Genomic DNA, 12,944 nt, shown 5'->3' with positions numbered 1-12,944 from the left:
GCCTTTCCCTCTCTGAAATGCCAGCCGAATCATGGGAGGCTTCCGAGATCTCGCCCATGGTATTCCTGGCCACATCCCTTTGAGGGTGGCAGGTAAGACCCTTGGTGGGACTGGTAAGGGATGTGAAAGAGCTGGTACTGGCTAATCAGCAGGTCCTGCGGGACACCTGGTCGGGACCCTCTGAAGGGAAGGGACTTCTCTCAGGTTGCCCCTGGCTCAGAGCCAGAATAGCAAGGTTGCATCCAGGAAACCCAAAGTTGAGTTTGGTCCAGATCCTGAGCCATCCCTACAGATCCCCCTCCACTCCAGCACTGCAGGAACCTTGCTCACCCGAGAACCCACCTCATTATCTTTAACTTCTGTTGAAGTTAAAACACCCGCAGGGAGATGAAATATTAGTCAGCATGGGGAGAGTTGCCCAGCCCTGAAGGGCATTACCAGTTGGCCAAAGCACCTTGAGAGGGCACTTCCTCATGATGACACCCGTCTTCACCAGACCTGCACCCCAGCACAACCCCAAAGCACCCAGAAACACATATGATAAACATAGTAGAGGAACCCACAGGCACCTCGCCAGTCCCCATCCGTACACCAGCGACCCCCTAGGTAGAGCACTTTGGCCATGGTCAACTCCAAAGAAACAGAAGAGAAACTCTCAGGTGAGAAGGCCAATGCCAATGGCAGGAACTTGACAAGACAAACAAGAATTCCCTTGACAGTGGTGACTGGCCTCGGATCACTTGCAAGCAATTCCAAATTCTCTGTGGCGGCCCAGAAATGACATTTGGGGACAGGAGAGCCTTTCCCGCCCTTTACCTCCACTCCCTGGACTTTGAGCTTCATGTGGTCCTCTCTGGTTGTTTTCCCATCTTTCCTCTTCTTCCAACAGTACCCGTCCTTCCTGTACTTCACTTTCTTCCTGTTGTAGAGTATCATGGAGCCATTCTGCGGTCTGCAAGCGACAAATGGTTAAGTTACCGAGAGAGCTAAGCAGAAGGGAAATTTATGAAGAAAGATACCGCAGACCAGTAAAAGTCTCTACAGAAAAGCAACGTTCCACATTTGCCGGGACATAATTTTCACCTTTTATTGCAGCTCCCTGGATTAACCGTGTTTTACGGCCAGCCAAAATTTGCTTGTGGATTTGGTACCTAATGAATTAAATGTGTCAATGATAGGCTTAAAAAACAACCCCTTAGTAATTTCCACAAACTAATCAGGATATATGAGGCGGGGGGCCCCGAGCCCAGTAGCAAAAAAGTAGGCAAAAGAGAGAGAGAGAGGAAAAAAAAAGTGAAAAGAGCCAGGGGTGTTTGGCAGCCTGTAATATCTTATCTCTTATAGAAGGATTTTCTACACATCTTTTAATCCATCAGCCAGCATTAGGGAATAAATAAGTTTAACGCAGACGCTAGATGACTATGTTCAAAGCAGACCAATAGAAACCCTGGGTGCTGAGGCCAACACTCTTGATTCATTGCTCGCATTTAGATTACTGCTGGATACAGACCGAGCATCATGGGCCTTCTTCTCTGGCAAGCAAAGTACCTGATTCCTCCCCATTTGGGCTTCAGCTGTCAGATGTCTTAGATGCACTAGGACCCCTCATCTGTTCTGTCCGTGGCTACAGCAGCTTAGGGAAATGGCAACCCATTTTGTTTAACAGGAACAAGCATGGCTGAGGATGTGGCTCAATGAAGTGTCTGCCCTTCAAACGTGAGGACCTGTGTTTGGATCCTGGCACCCATGCAATAAACTGGGCATTGCATTGTATGCCTCTATCCCAGCACTTAGAGTCAGGAAGATCAGATGTTCCAGGTCATTCTTGGCTACATATTGTGTTCAGTGCCCACCCGGGATACACAAGACCTGTGTCAGAAAACAAAACAAAACAGGCCATCAAAAGTGTCAAACAAACAGAACATTGTGTTTTCCAAAGAAGCAGCATACTTCAGTCACAGAGAGCAGAGCAGTGGCATGTGTGTGTGTGTGTGTGTGTGTGTGTGTGTGTGTCTGTGTCTGTGTCTGTGTCTGTGTGTCTGTGTATGAAGGTGCTGTGGTCACATATTTTGGGTAGGAATTTACAAAGAGAGAAAGAATTAAGGCCCTCCCCTAGCTGCCAGCAGGTGCTATAGTAAGTCATTCCCAGAATAAAGTTGCAGCAGGTGCAGATGTGGGCAGATCCAGCCCTGAAGCTAGCGCACTCACCCCAGGGCTGGCTATGTGCTGCCTGCACCTGTCCACTAGGCACAGAAAGGCTTGCCTGTGGCTTTGTGTGTACACGTGTCAGAGCCAGATGAGGGAGCGCTGCACAGTCGTGGGGCTGTTAGAGCTGCTTTGGACGCACCTTGGCTTATCGCTTCTCCACTACAGTAGAGGTGGGGAGAAGAAACATGCCCATCCATCCTCCTGCTGCTTGGGGAGAGCCTCCCGCCCCCAACTTCACTTTCTCTGTTGAACAATGGGCTGTTTCACCATCCAGGACTGAACACTGGCTATTGATGGCTTAATCTTCCATTGTCTAGAGAGTAAGAAGAAAACCCAACCCTCTCGGGTGGCTGCAGCTAATTGTGGTTCCCACCCAGCCTGACTGTGTCATCCGGCAGCCACAGGAAGACTAAAGAGCAATTCCATGGGAAATTATAGACTTTCGGTGGTGCCTCCCTACACTACATTGTTCCCTGATCAGGGTGCAATTGGTTTGTCACTGTTGGTTTCCTCCCTCAGCCTGCACCAACTAAAACAATCCCAGGAAACAGCTTCACACACTATTCACACACTATCACCTGACCGTATCTATGGTGCCTGCAGGTCTGCACTGGAAGCCCCCACAGTTGGTCTCCATCTCTTCATGGGAAGGTGACTTGTGGAGGGGGGGGTTGTCACTGGCCTCCTTCAGCCCCAGCAGCTCTGGCCACTTGCACTGTAACCTCAGACCACTGTGAACCCTCCCAGTTCCTCAAACACCCAGCAAAAGGTCCCCAAACCTGAGCTCCCATCGCTAAGGCCACTGCCTGGGGGCGGGGGTGCAAAGGATTATGTTGGGGCAAGCAAATGGACTCTGTGTCCCTGTCCTCTCATGGAGGGGGTGGGGTGGGTGAAGACACACATGGAAACACAGCCAGGATACCCCTGGTCAAAAAAAAAAAAAAAAGGTTACCTTCTGAAGAAGACCTCAGGAAAAACCACCCAGCCTCCAGAGACCAAGAAATGACCTGCGACTTGTTCCATCCCTGCCATAGTTAAGGATACTTAGCACCTGTACCTATATGGTAAATGGTCCCCCTCAAATGCTGTCATATGCAGTTCTTATAACTCATCTTCTGTTGACCTCACCTTAAAATTCTGAGAGTGGCCCCATCATTTGTCACCGTAACAGGACACCATCTAGGGAGCTTCAGTGTTCAACTCAAAGGACCTCAATGAATGGAATTGTCAGCTCATTTCACAGTAATGAGAGCCAAGCAGTGTGCAACCCTCTAGTCTGATTCTGTTTGAGTTTGCTCTGCTCAGTGTGATGTGGAGGCCCCACCGCATTCCCAGGCCCTAACAGCAATAAAGGGGAAAATGGCCCTACTACAGACGGAGTCTCACAGGCTGTGCCGCCATCCCTGATGTAAACACAGCAAGTCTGAACCTGTGGGAAGGGGTCCCAAGAAGGAGAGAGGGTCCAGGAGGTGGGCTTTAGGATGGAGGAGAAGGGCTAGGCCACAGGGGCTGACATGGAAGGGCCTCCATTTACTAACTGACCACTTAAGGCTGAGCAGGCCTGAGCAGAGCAGGGAGGCAGGAATGGAAATGCAGATGGAGGACATGGACTGTGTGGACAGAGCCAGCAACCTAACAATCCCAGCCTTCTCTGTCCTGGTCATTCACATGTACCTGCTGCTGGCAGAGAATGTCACATCTACACCCATCTATCATCTGTACACGTTCTCACCTGCACACCAACTCTGTGAGGGAGGCATTGCCAACATCCCCAGATAACCAGCCTTTTGTGCTACAGTGTCTGGCAAATCTGTGGATGCCAGAGAAGCTGAGGCTGCAAGATACGCAGAGACTGAATCCTGATCTGCTCTCCTGGCTGGGACTGGTAGAGTCCTGAAGCACCCTGAGCACTGGACCAGGGGTCAGGAGTGTGGAGGCCAGGCTTCCTCTCTTGTAGTTGGGCAAATCCCAAGCTGCCCATGTTTCCTCTGTGGAATCTGGCGGTAACTCTAGAGCTATTCCAGTATTCCCTTCCTAGGACTGGGGTAGCCCAGACTTGCCCTCCCCCAGCTAAGGTAAGTAGGGGTGTTCAAGGTTTCTCCTCCTGTTACTAGGGTTACTCTGGGTTTGCCCCGGGTCCCACCCCTAGCTAAGGTAACTCTGGCTCCTCATTCTCCCCTCTGGAGTTGGCACAATGGAAACCTGCTGAGGAACAAGTCCTTTCCATTCATCCTTTGCCTCCTTCACCTCCACTCTCCCCTACTGCTGCTTCCTGGGGTTGGCTGTGACATAATCTTGGGCTAGACTCTAATCTTCCTCCCAGGATCTCCTCTGGGACAACTAAGCCAAGACAGGCTGGCTAAGAGCCCCCGGGACGCTCCCGAAGTCCCTGCTGCACTTCACTGGTGCAGAAGAGCTACAGCAGAGAGTGTGGCCATGGGGAGCTTTGTTCTAGGCAGGAGGCCGCTGCCCAAGGAACCCTTTCATCTAAGAAACTAACAGTTATGAACATCAGTTACACTCCACACAGTGGCGAAAAAAGTCCTTGGAGTAGAGGAAAGCGTCACAAATGATAAGATCTACATATATGTGGTGTAGGTGGCTGAGTGGGTGTGCCAGTGGGCAGATAATAGGAAGAAGCTAGAGATTACACAGTGTGATGGTGTGAAGAGAACATCCCCAGTAGGCTCAGATGTTTGAACACTAGGCTGCCCATTGGTGCCACTGTTGGTGTTGGCTTAGGAGGTGCAGTCACACTTTGAAAAGCTGCAAGTGAGCTTCAAGGCGGCAAAGCCACACCACATTCCCGGTCCGACCTCTCTGTTTCTTGCTTGTGGTTCAAGATGTGAGCCCTCAGCTTCTTTCTGCTCTGGCTGCCATGCTGCTGCCTGCTGCAATGCTGCTGCCTGCTACTGCAATGCTGCTGCCTGCTGCTGCCTGCTGCAATGCTGCTGCCTGCTGCCTGCTATAATGTTGCAATGTTGCCGCCTGATGTAATGCTGCAATGCTGCTGCCTGCTGCCTGATGTAATGCTGCAATGCTGCTGCCTGCTGCCTGCTGCTGCCTGCTGCCTGCTGCAATGCTACTGCCTGCTGTCTGCTGTAATGCTGCAATGCAGCAGTGGTGCAATGCTGCAATGCTGCAATGCTGCAATGCTGCTGCCTGCTGCCTGCTGCCCTTCACAATGGACTCTAATCCTCTGGAACTGTGAGCCAAATAAACCCTTCCTTCTACAAGTTGCTTTGGTCATGGTGTTTTCTCACAACAGAAAACTAACTAATACAGACACATGTTTAAGGTAAATAGATGATAGATGACAGATGATAGCTGAAGATAGATGGATGATAGATTGACAGGTCGATAGATAGATGATAAATAGATCAATAGGTAGATAGACAGATGATAGCTAAAGATAGATGATAGATAGACAGATAGGTAGATGATAGATTGATAGATGATAGATGGATAAATGGATAGAGAGAGGATAGCTGACCACAGATGATAGATTATTGATAGACAGACACATACACATGAAAGATAGATAACTGAAAACAAATGATATAATGATAAAAGAACTTCCATCTACGATAAAGAAGGAAAATTTAAAGAAAATTTAAATACAGGAAAGAATTTAATTAGAAAGTACTCCAATCTAAAGAGAACTGCAAAGTCTTCTAAAAGGCATCAAAGCAGGTTTTGATACATACAAAAATGTGGCATGCCTCCGCTAGGGTGAAATAAGATCATAAAATGTGACCTCCTCTTGAGTTAATTTCTGTCAATGAGAACACCATTAGGGTTTTTTTTTCCTAATATAGAATATTTTCTTATAAAATTACTTAGGGGCTGGAGAGATGGCTCCCTTGTTAAAGGTGCTTACACCTCTTTCAGAAGACCCTGGTTCAATTCCCAGGACCTACGTGGCAGCTCTCAACCACCTGCAACTTGAGTTCTGACGCCCTCTTCTGACCACTGAGGGTACTGCATACACATGGTGCATGGACATATACTCATCCATGCACAGACACATAAAATCAGAATAAATAAATATTATTATTTACAAGACATAAATATTAAGAAGAGCCAGATAAACCCCAGTGAAGAAGCCAAGAGACAGGCCTGGTGGTGCAGGCTGTAATCCCAGCTATTTTGGAGGCTGAGGCAGGAGGCTTGAACGTTCAAGAGTTGCCTAGGCTACAAAGTGAATTCAAGGCTGGCTTGGCAACTTGGTGAGATATTGTCTCAAAATAATTAGAAAAACAAGGGCTGTGAAGATGACCCAGTCATAAAAGGGTCTGTCGCCCAAACATGATCACTTGAAACGGGATCCCAGACCCTTGTAAGAAGCTGGGGTGGCCATGCACTTCAGTAACGCCAGCACTGGGGGAGGGAAAGAATGGTGTAGAGACAGGTGGACCACACTGGCCGGCCAGCCTAGGCAAATCAGTGAGTTTCAAGTTCTGTGAGAGACTCTGCTCAATAGACAAGTAAATTTGAGGAAAAACACTGGGTGGCGACCTAGGGCCTACACATGCATGTGCACCCATGTACAGGTATACCCCCACACACATGCCCACACCTATACTAATAAATAAACATATTATACACACATAACATACAAGCAGAACAATAAGTAAAAAGAAAGTTGGTGATATTACTTAGCTCAGTGGCTGCTCCCTAGTAGGTGCAAGGCCCTAGGATCTACCCCCAGGAATACACATACATATACATACAACACACACACACACACACACACACACACACACACACACGCACACACACACACACACACACACACACACACACACACACACACACAGGATAAAGGCTAGCTGTACCATCTACCGACCCATACTGTAAAGCCTCTATACTTTAAAATATATGAGTCTGGTAAATGAATATAGACCAGTAGAACAGAATAGACATTCCTGCTTCCATATACAAGTTTAACTTACACAATAAATGAGCTATATCAAGTCAGTGGGGAAAGGGACCAACGTTTTAATATGCAATATCACGATCACCGGAGAGGAACTAGAAAGAGATGCCATTGAGACTACCTTTCTCCCACTAACACACCACCCTAAGCAGACTGGTAACTTTCCATGTGATAAACCACAATACTGGAGAAGAAAATATAGGCGATTCCTCTACTACCAAAATGAGTGACAATTTCCGAACCATGATTCAAGACTCAGTAATGACCCCTGTGAGCTGGCCACATCGGATTCCCTAAAGCAAAGGCACTAGATCTCTTTCCACAGTGGCTGATCCATCTCACACCCCACCAGCGATGCACGGGAGCCCTGACATCCTCTCGTCCTCCCCAACTCCATCTTTTGGACTGAAGCCACCCTTGTGGGTGTGTGGTGGTTTTAATTTGCATTTCCCTAATGACTACTGATGCTAACCATCCTTTCATGTCCTTATTAGCTATTCCTATAATTTCTTGGGTAAATGTCTATTTGAATCTTTAGCCCATTTTCGATTAAATTGCTTGACTTCTTTGAGTTGTCAGAAGCCTTTACATAAAGTCCTAATGGAACTATTTTATCACACACTTTCTCCAAGCCCATGATTTGAGTTTTCTTAATGGTTTCTTTGACATTTTTGATGAAAATCCAGGTTATCCGTTTTCTCCTTTTTACAAATTTTTAGAGATGAAGGAAGTCGTTGTTTGGTCCAAGGCCATAAAAGTCTCCTCACGTTTTCTTCTAGGAGTTTTATATTTTTAGTTCTTTTCTTCAGGCCTGGGATGTGGTAGTTTTTGATGTGGTGATACAAGGGTCTCAGCTGATTTTTGCTGTGCTGATGTCTGAGGGTCTCAGCCCCATCTTCTAGACTGAAAATGTCTATCCCACCTCCCAACCCATCCACTGAATGACTTTTGCATTTTTGTTGAAAATAAATTAAGTATAAACATAAGGTTTTATTCTTGAACTTCATATACTGCTCTGTTCCCCATTGTATGCCAATCATTTCGATTGCTACAGTTTTGAAGTCAGGGACCCCAAGTCCTCTAAATACCTCTTTTTAAAGTTGTTTTGGCTGTTCTAAGACCTTTGTATTTCCATATGAATTTCATGATTAACTTGATCATTTTAGGATTGGGGAGAAGGATTCAAGGGTTTTTTCTTTGTTTTAGGTTGCTTTTTTAATGTGTATGTTGGAGTGCCTACATATATGTATAAAATCATCATTGGTGTGTCAGTGCAGTGGCTGCGGAGCCCGGAAGAGGCACTGAATCCCCTGAAGCTGGAGTCACACACAGCTATGCCACCTGGAGTGGGTGCTGGGAACCGAACCCTGATCCTCTGCAAGAGTGGCAAGTGTTCTTAACCTCAGAACCATGTCTCCAGCCCCCCTGGGGGGTTTGGATAGGATTGAATCAAGAAGTCAATTTGGAGAGAATTGCTGTCCTGATAGTATTGAGTGTTTCAGCCATGTCCAATGATGTGGTTTTTAATTCCATTAACATGGAATGTTCTCTCCAACTATGTAAATCTGGGCTCTCCCTGAGTAAACTTTAGAGCTTGCAATGTACAGGTATTAAAACTTGTAAAGCAAATCCATGCTAATTAATTTATTCTATTTAATGCTCTTTGTGAGTGGAATTGTTACCTTAATTTCACTTTAGGGTTGTTCATTTCTACTTCATAGATGCATCATTGACTTCTATATATTGATCTTTGTGAAGGTGACAACTGATCGCTAACTTGATAGGATTTGGGACCCCCTTGGAGGCAAGCCTACAGGCACACCTGTGAGGGACCGTCTAGATCAGGTTAGCCCTGGAGCACGCCTGGGAGAGGTTAGTTAGAATAGCTTAATTGAAGTGGGAAGATGTTCCCTGAGCGTGGGACCTGTGCAGAATAAAAAGGAGAAAATGGAGCTTGATGGCTCTGTGAGTAAAGACACTTGCTGTGCAAGCTCTTGGTGACCTGGGTCCTGTCCCCAGATTCCACATAAAGCGGAAGGAGAGAACTGACTCAGAGCTGCCCGCTTCTCTTCACATGCTCACCATGTCACCCTGGTATGCACGCCTCTACAAAACACAATAATAATTATAAGTAAAATAAAGTCTAGGTTTCTTTTTAAGAGCGAGAAAGCTGGGCCCTGGCACCCATTGCTCTGTTTCCTGACTGTGGATGCCATGTGAGCAGCTGCCTCGAGTACCCACCTCTTTGACTTCGTGCCCTGATGGACTGTACCCATGAGCTGTGAGCCAAAAGGACCCTTTCTTTTTAAATTGCTTTCACCAGGGTATTTTGTCACAGCAACAGGAAAGTTGGCTGTGACAACCAGGTACGTACCAAGACCTTCTCAATCTCTTCCATTAGTTCCTGTAAAGTTTTTGTAGCTTATATAGGCTTTCTACATGTGGAATCAAGACACACGCATGAGTAAAATGATCTCATCTCTTCCTTTCTGCTGTGGCTGCCTTTTAACTCATTTTCTTGCTTCGTTGACCTGGCTGGGTCCTTCAGTTCATTGGTCAGAAGTGGTGGGAACACCTTCCACTGTCCCCAGTTTTAAGGGGAATGCATTCTACTTTTCGTTTGGTTTGTTTTCTTTGCATTTCAGTATAGTATCAGCTATAACAACGATTTAAAATTCTGTGAAATGGGCTCAGGAAGCTACTTGATGAGGCCCCCACTGACCAGCCTTGGGACAATTTGAGTATGAGTAAGAGTAACAAGTACAATGATTGAAATTCATTAAATATGTTTAATCTCTGGATTCATTGTGATCCTAAAATAAACAAGCAACAGCAACAAAATCCACAAACTGCTCACTGCTGGAGGACACCTGTGACCTAAGACATCATTTTCAAGACCTAAAAAAACAAAAAAAAAACAAAAAAAACACAGAAAGGCAGGGAGAGAATCACACACGTCCCACCTTCCCTGTCACACGGCTCTCCTGAGTTATCAAATAGAGGAAAATTTTCTCTACAAAAGCCCTCCAGTCAATAAAAGAGACGGAGGAAGGGAGCAAGAGGCAGACCCATCATCTGTAATCTCAAGTGCATTAGCAGAGCTGGTCGGGTGCAGAGCTGGTCGGGTGAGCACTCCAGGGCACTCACCAGAGACAGCCTGGCGCTAAGTGTCCCTCAGTGGGAGAACCTTCTACTACTGAACAAACAAAAAAGACCTTGAAGAGAGAACATTACATTGGCTGGGTACATGTTGGGGAGAAGGGTCTAGGAGGAGTTGGGGAAATGGGGGATGGGTGGGTACTATCAAAATACATTTTATAGATGTATAAAATTCTCAAAGGATAAATAAAAATACTACTAAAATAAAAGACCTTAAAAGTCAGTCTCTTGACTCAGTTTCCATTTTCTCAGCCTCGGGGGACAGGAATATCCTAAATGATGCCATGGGGGAAACTGTCAACAAAATCCAGACCAGAAGAAACCACTAGAGGACAAATGACCTGGCTTCTTCAGCCAGGTCTTCAAGAAACAGAGCAGGGGTGAGCTGGAGTCAGGACATACATGTTACAACACACCGAAACACATCCTCCAATTGAGGTGGTTATCCCTAGGGTGGGCATTGACCAGGCCAGATGGACTGTGTGTGCATGTACACATACATGTGTATACGTATGTTTGTGTATGTATACATATGTGTATGCATATGGATGTGTATAGGTATATATGTGTATGTGTATAAGTGTGTGTATGTATGTCTATGTATAGATGTATGTGCATATGTGTGTATACATGTGTGTATGTATATGTGAGCTTATGTGTATATGAATACATATTTGTATATGTGTGTTACATGTATGTAGTATATATGCATATCTATATATAATGTGTGTGGTATATATACATTACATATACATATGTATGGAATTTATGAGACAATTTGAATCTCAAACACTGACATTCTAAATAATAATAATTTTGAATTATTATTGACTTGAACTGATTATTGCAGTGCAGAAGTATTTTTAATACTTTTAGAGATACAGATTAAAGTATTTATTGATTAAATTGTGCAACATCCAAGCTGTACTTCACATAATGTCAGGGAGTGGGAGGGCTGGAGGACGTGAAGAGACCAGACTGGCCAAGCACTGACCACAGCTGAAGGCAGGCCCAGGGACGGGGGAGCCTGTAGCTACTTTGTCTACACTTGCAAATGTCTGCAGTGTCCATAAGGAAGACTACTGTCATGAGACCTGGAGTGGACGGACGCTCCTCAGCTCCTTCCTTACACACCTTGAATAAACACCTTGGCTTCCTGAGAACCTGATGTGAGCAAGGTGCCCAGCAGCTGCCCAGCATGTAACACACGTGCCCATGACTATTCCTAGTCACAAACTTGGTCCCTTTTCATGGGTTCACCCTCAGAAGCAATGACAGGAAGACAGAGGGAATGAGGCAGTGATGCATGATGGGGATGTGCCTGGGACACTCACCATGTGAGGAGCTATCCCTAAACAATGAGGCCATCACCTTAGGAAGGCAGAAGATGATTGACAGCTACTAACCAGAGGAAGGCTGTGTGCATGAGAGGTCTTGTACATACATGTAAGGTGAAGAATTATGGAACCATCAGGAATTGAACCCAACACTAAGCTAAATCTATCAAAACTATAGTGTGAGGCTGGGAAAACGCTTAGTCAGCAAAGTGTTTGCCTGTAAGCATGAGGACCTGAGTTCAATCCCCAAGCAACCATGTAAAAAACAGGCATGGCAGCATGCGTCTGTAATCCTAGTGCTGGGGGTGGAGGGCAGAAAGATGGATCCCTAGAACTCACTAGTCAGCCAGTCTAGCCTCATCAGCGAACTCCAGGATCTGTGAGAGGCCCTGCCTCTGCTCATGTGCTCATGTATGTGCACACGCATACAAGCATGCACTGATACCCACTATCCAGATACTCTTTCCACTCTCCACCCTTAGACAGAAATCAATGCATCCCACACTGGTCTGGCTCATGACCCTCTCCTAGAACCCTCATTTTCTCTGTGTTCATTTGCAGAATCTCAAGAAACAGCCAGTATCATCCATGCAGACAGTGAGACCCGGCTGCTGCTGCTGCCGCTGCTGCTGCTGCTGCACTGGTCCATGAATTACAGGAACCATTCTCCTGGGCCATCCTGCAGCCCGATGCCCTGACTGCAGCACTCTGCATGCCACCGATCAGTTCCGGCTCCACTGTTCCATACGATCTGTCTCTTACACCTTCCCTTCAAGCCCAGATGTTCTTGCACACAGTAGGACTGTGAGCCACACCCGATGGCTGCTACACATCGTAAACATCCCCTTCCTCCAGCGAAATCCCAGACAAGTCTTGAGTGCCTCTGTCCTTCCCTTCTTGCTCTGGGTCCCCCACTCCTGCCCCAGGCATGGAGGTGGGTCTAGTTATAGGAAAATGCAGCATGTGCATTTCCAACCGCCTGCAAGCCGTGACCCCATGTATAAAGCAGATCCCCATGACAGGGACCAGACTGCAATACTATTCTCAAGGCTGGTGCTAAATCTCCACTCCAGAGGGCAGTTAGAAAATGGAAAGTGCCACCCTTAATTGAGGCAGACGTACTTTATGTACCTGGGCCTCTCCTGATCTTTTCACCATGAATAGCCTGATTTACATGCACCATTAGAGGCAGGTGGCCTGGACCAAAATGTCAATGATAACCATGACACTAAGGAGAGCTGTCCCTGACTAAGCAGTTGTTCCAGGGGCCAGGGAAAGCCTTTACACCAACTTCCCATTTT

The 12,944-nt window shown here is 46.4% G+C and overlaps 1 protein-coding gene across 13 annotated transcripts in view; it reads right to left on the bottom strand.

Annotated features, from left to right (window-relative positions):
* Positions 1-12,944, bottom strand: part of Camta1 (calmodulin binding transcription activator 1) — an 857,753-nt gene that overhangs the window by 413,883 nt on the left and 430,926 nt on the right. For all 13 annotated transcript variants that reach the window (XM_052717375.1, XM_052717378.1, XM_052717377.1 and 10 more), the window contains one exon: positions 817-952. In XM_052717375.1, the coding sequence (XP_052573335.1) occupies positions 817-952 (136 nt within the window). The remainder of the gene's footprint in view (positions 1-816; positions 953-12,944) is intronic.

This window comes from Peromyscus californicus, unplaced genomic scaffold, assembly GCF_007827085.1.
Source record: "Peromyscus californicus insignis strain IS unplaced genomic scaffold, ASM782708v3 Scaffold_5__1_contigs__length_169319896, whole genome shotgun sequence".
NCBI classification, from domain to species: domain Eukaryota; kingdom Metazoa; phylum Chordata; class Mammalia; order Rodentia; family Cricetidae; genus Peromyscus; species Peromyscus californicus.
This window is presented reverse-complemented; position numbering and strand designations above follow the sequence as displayed.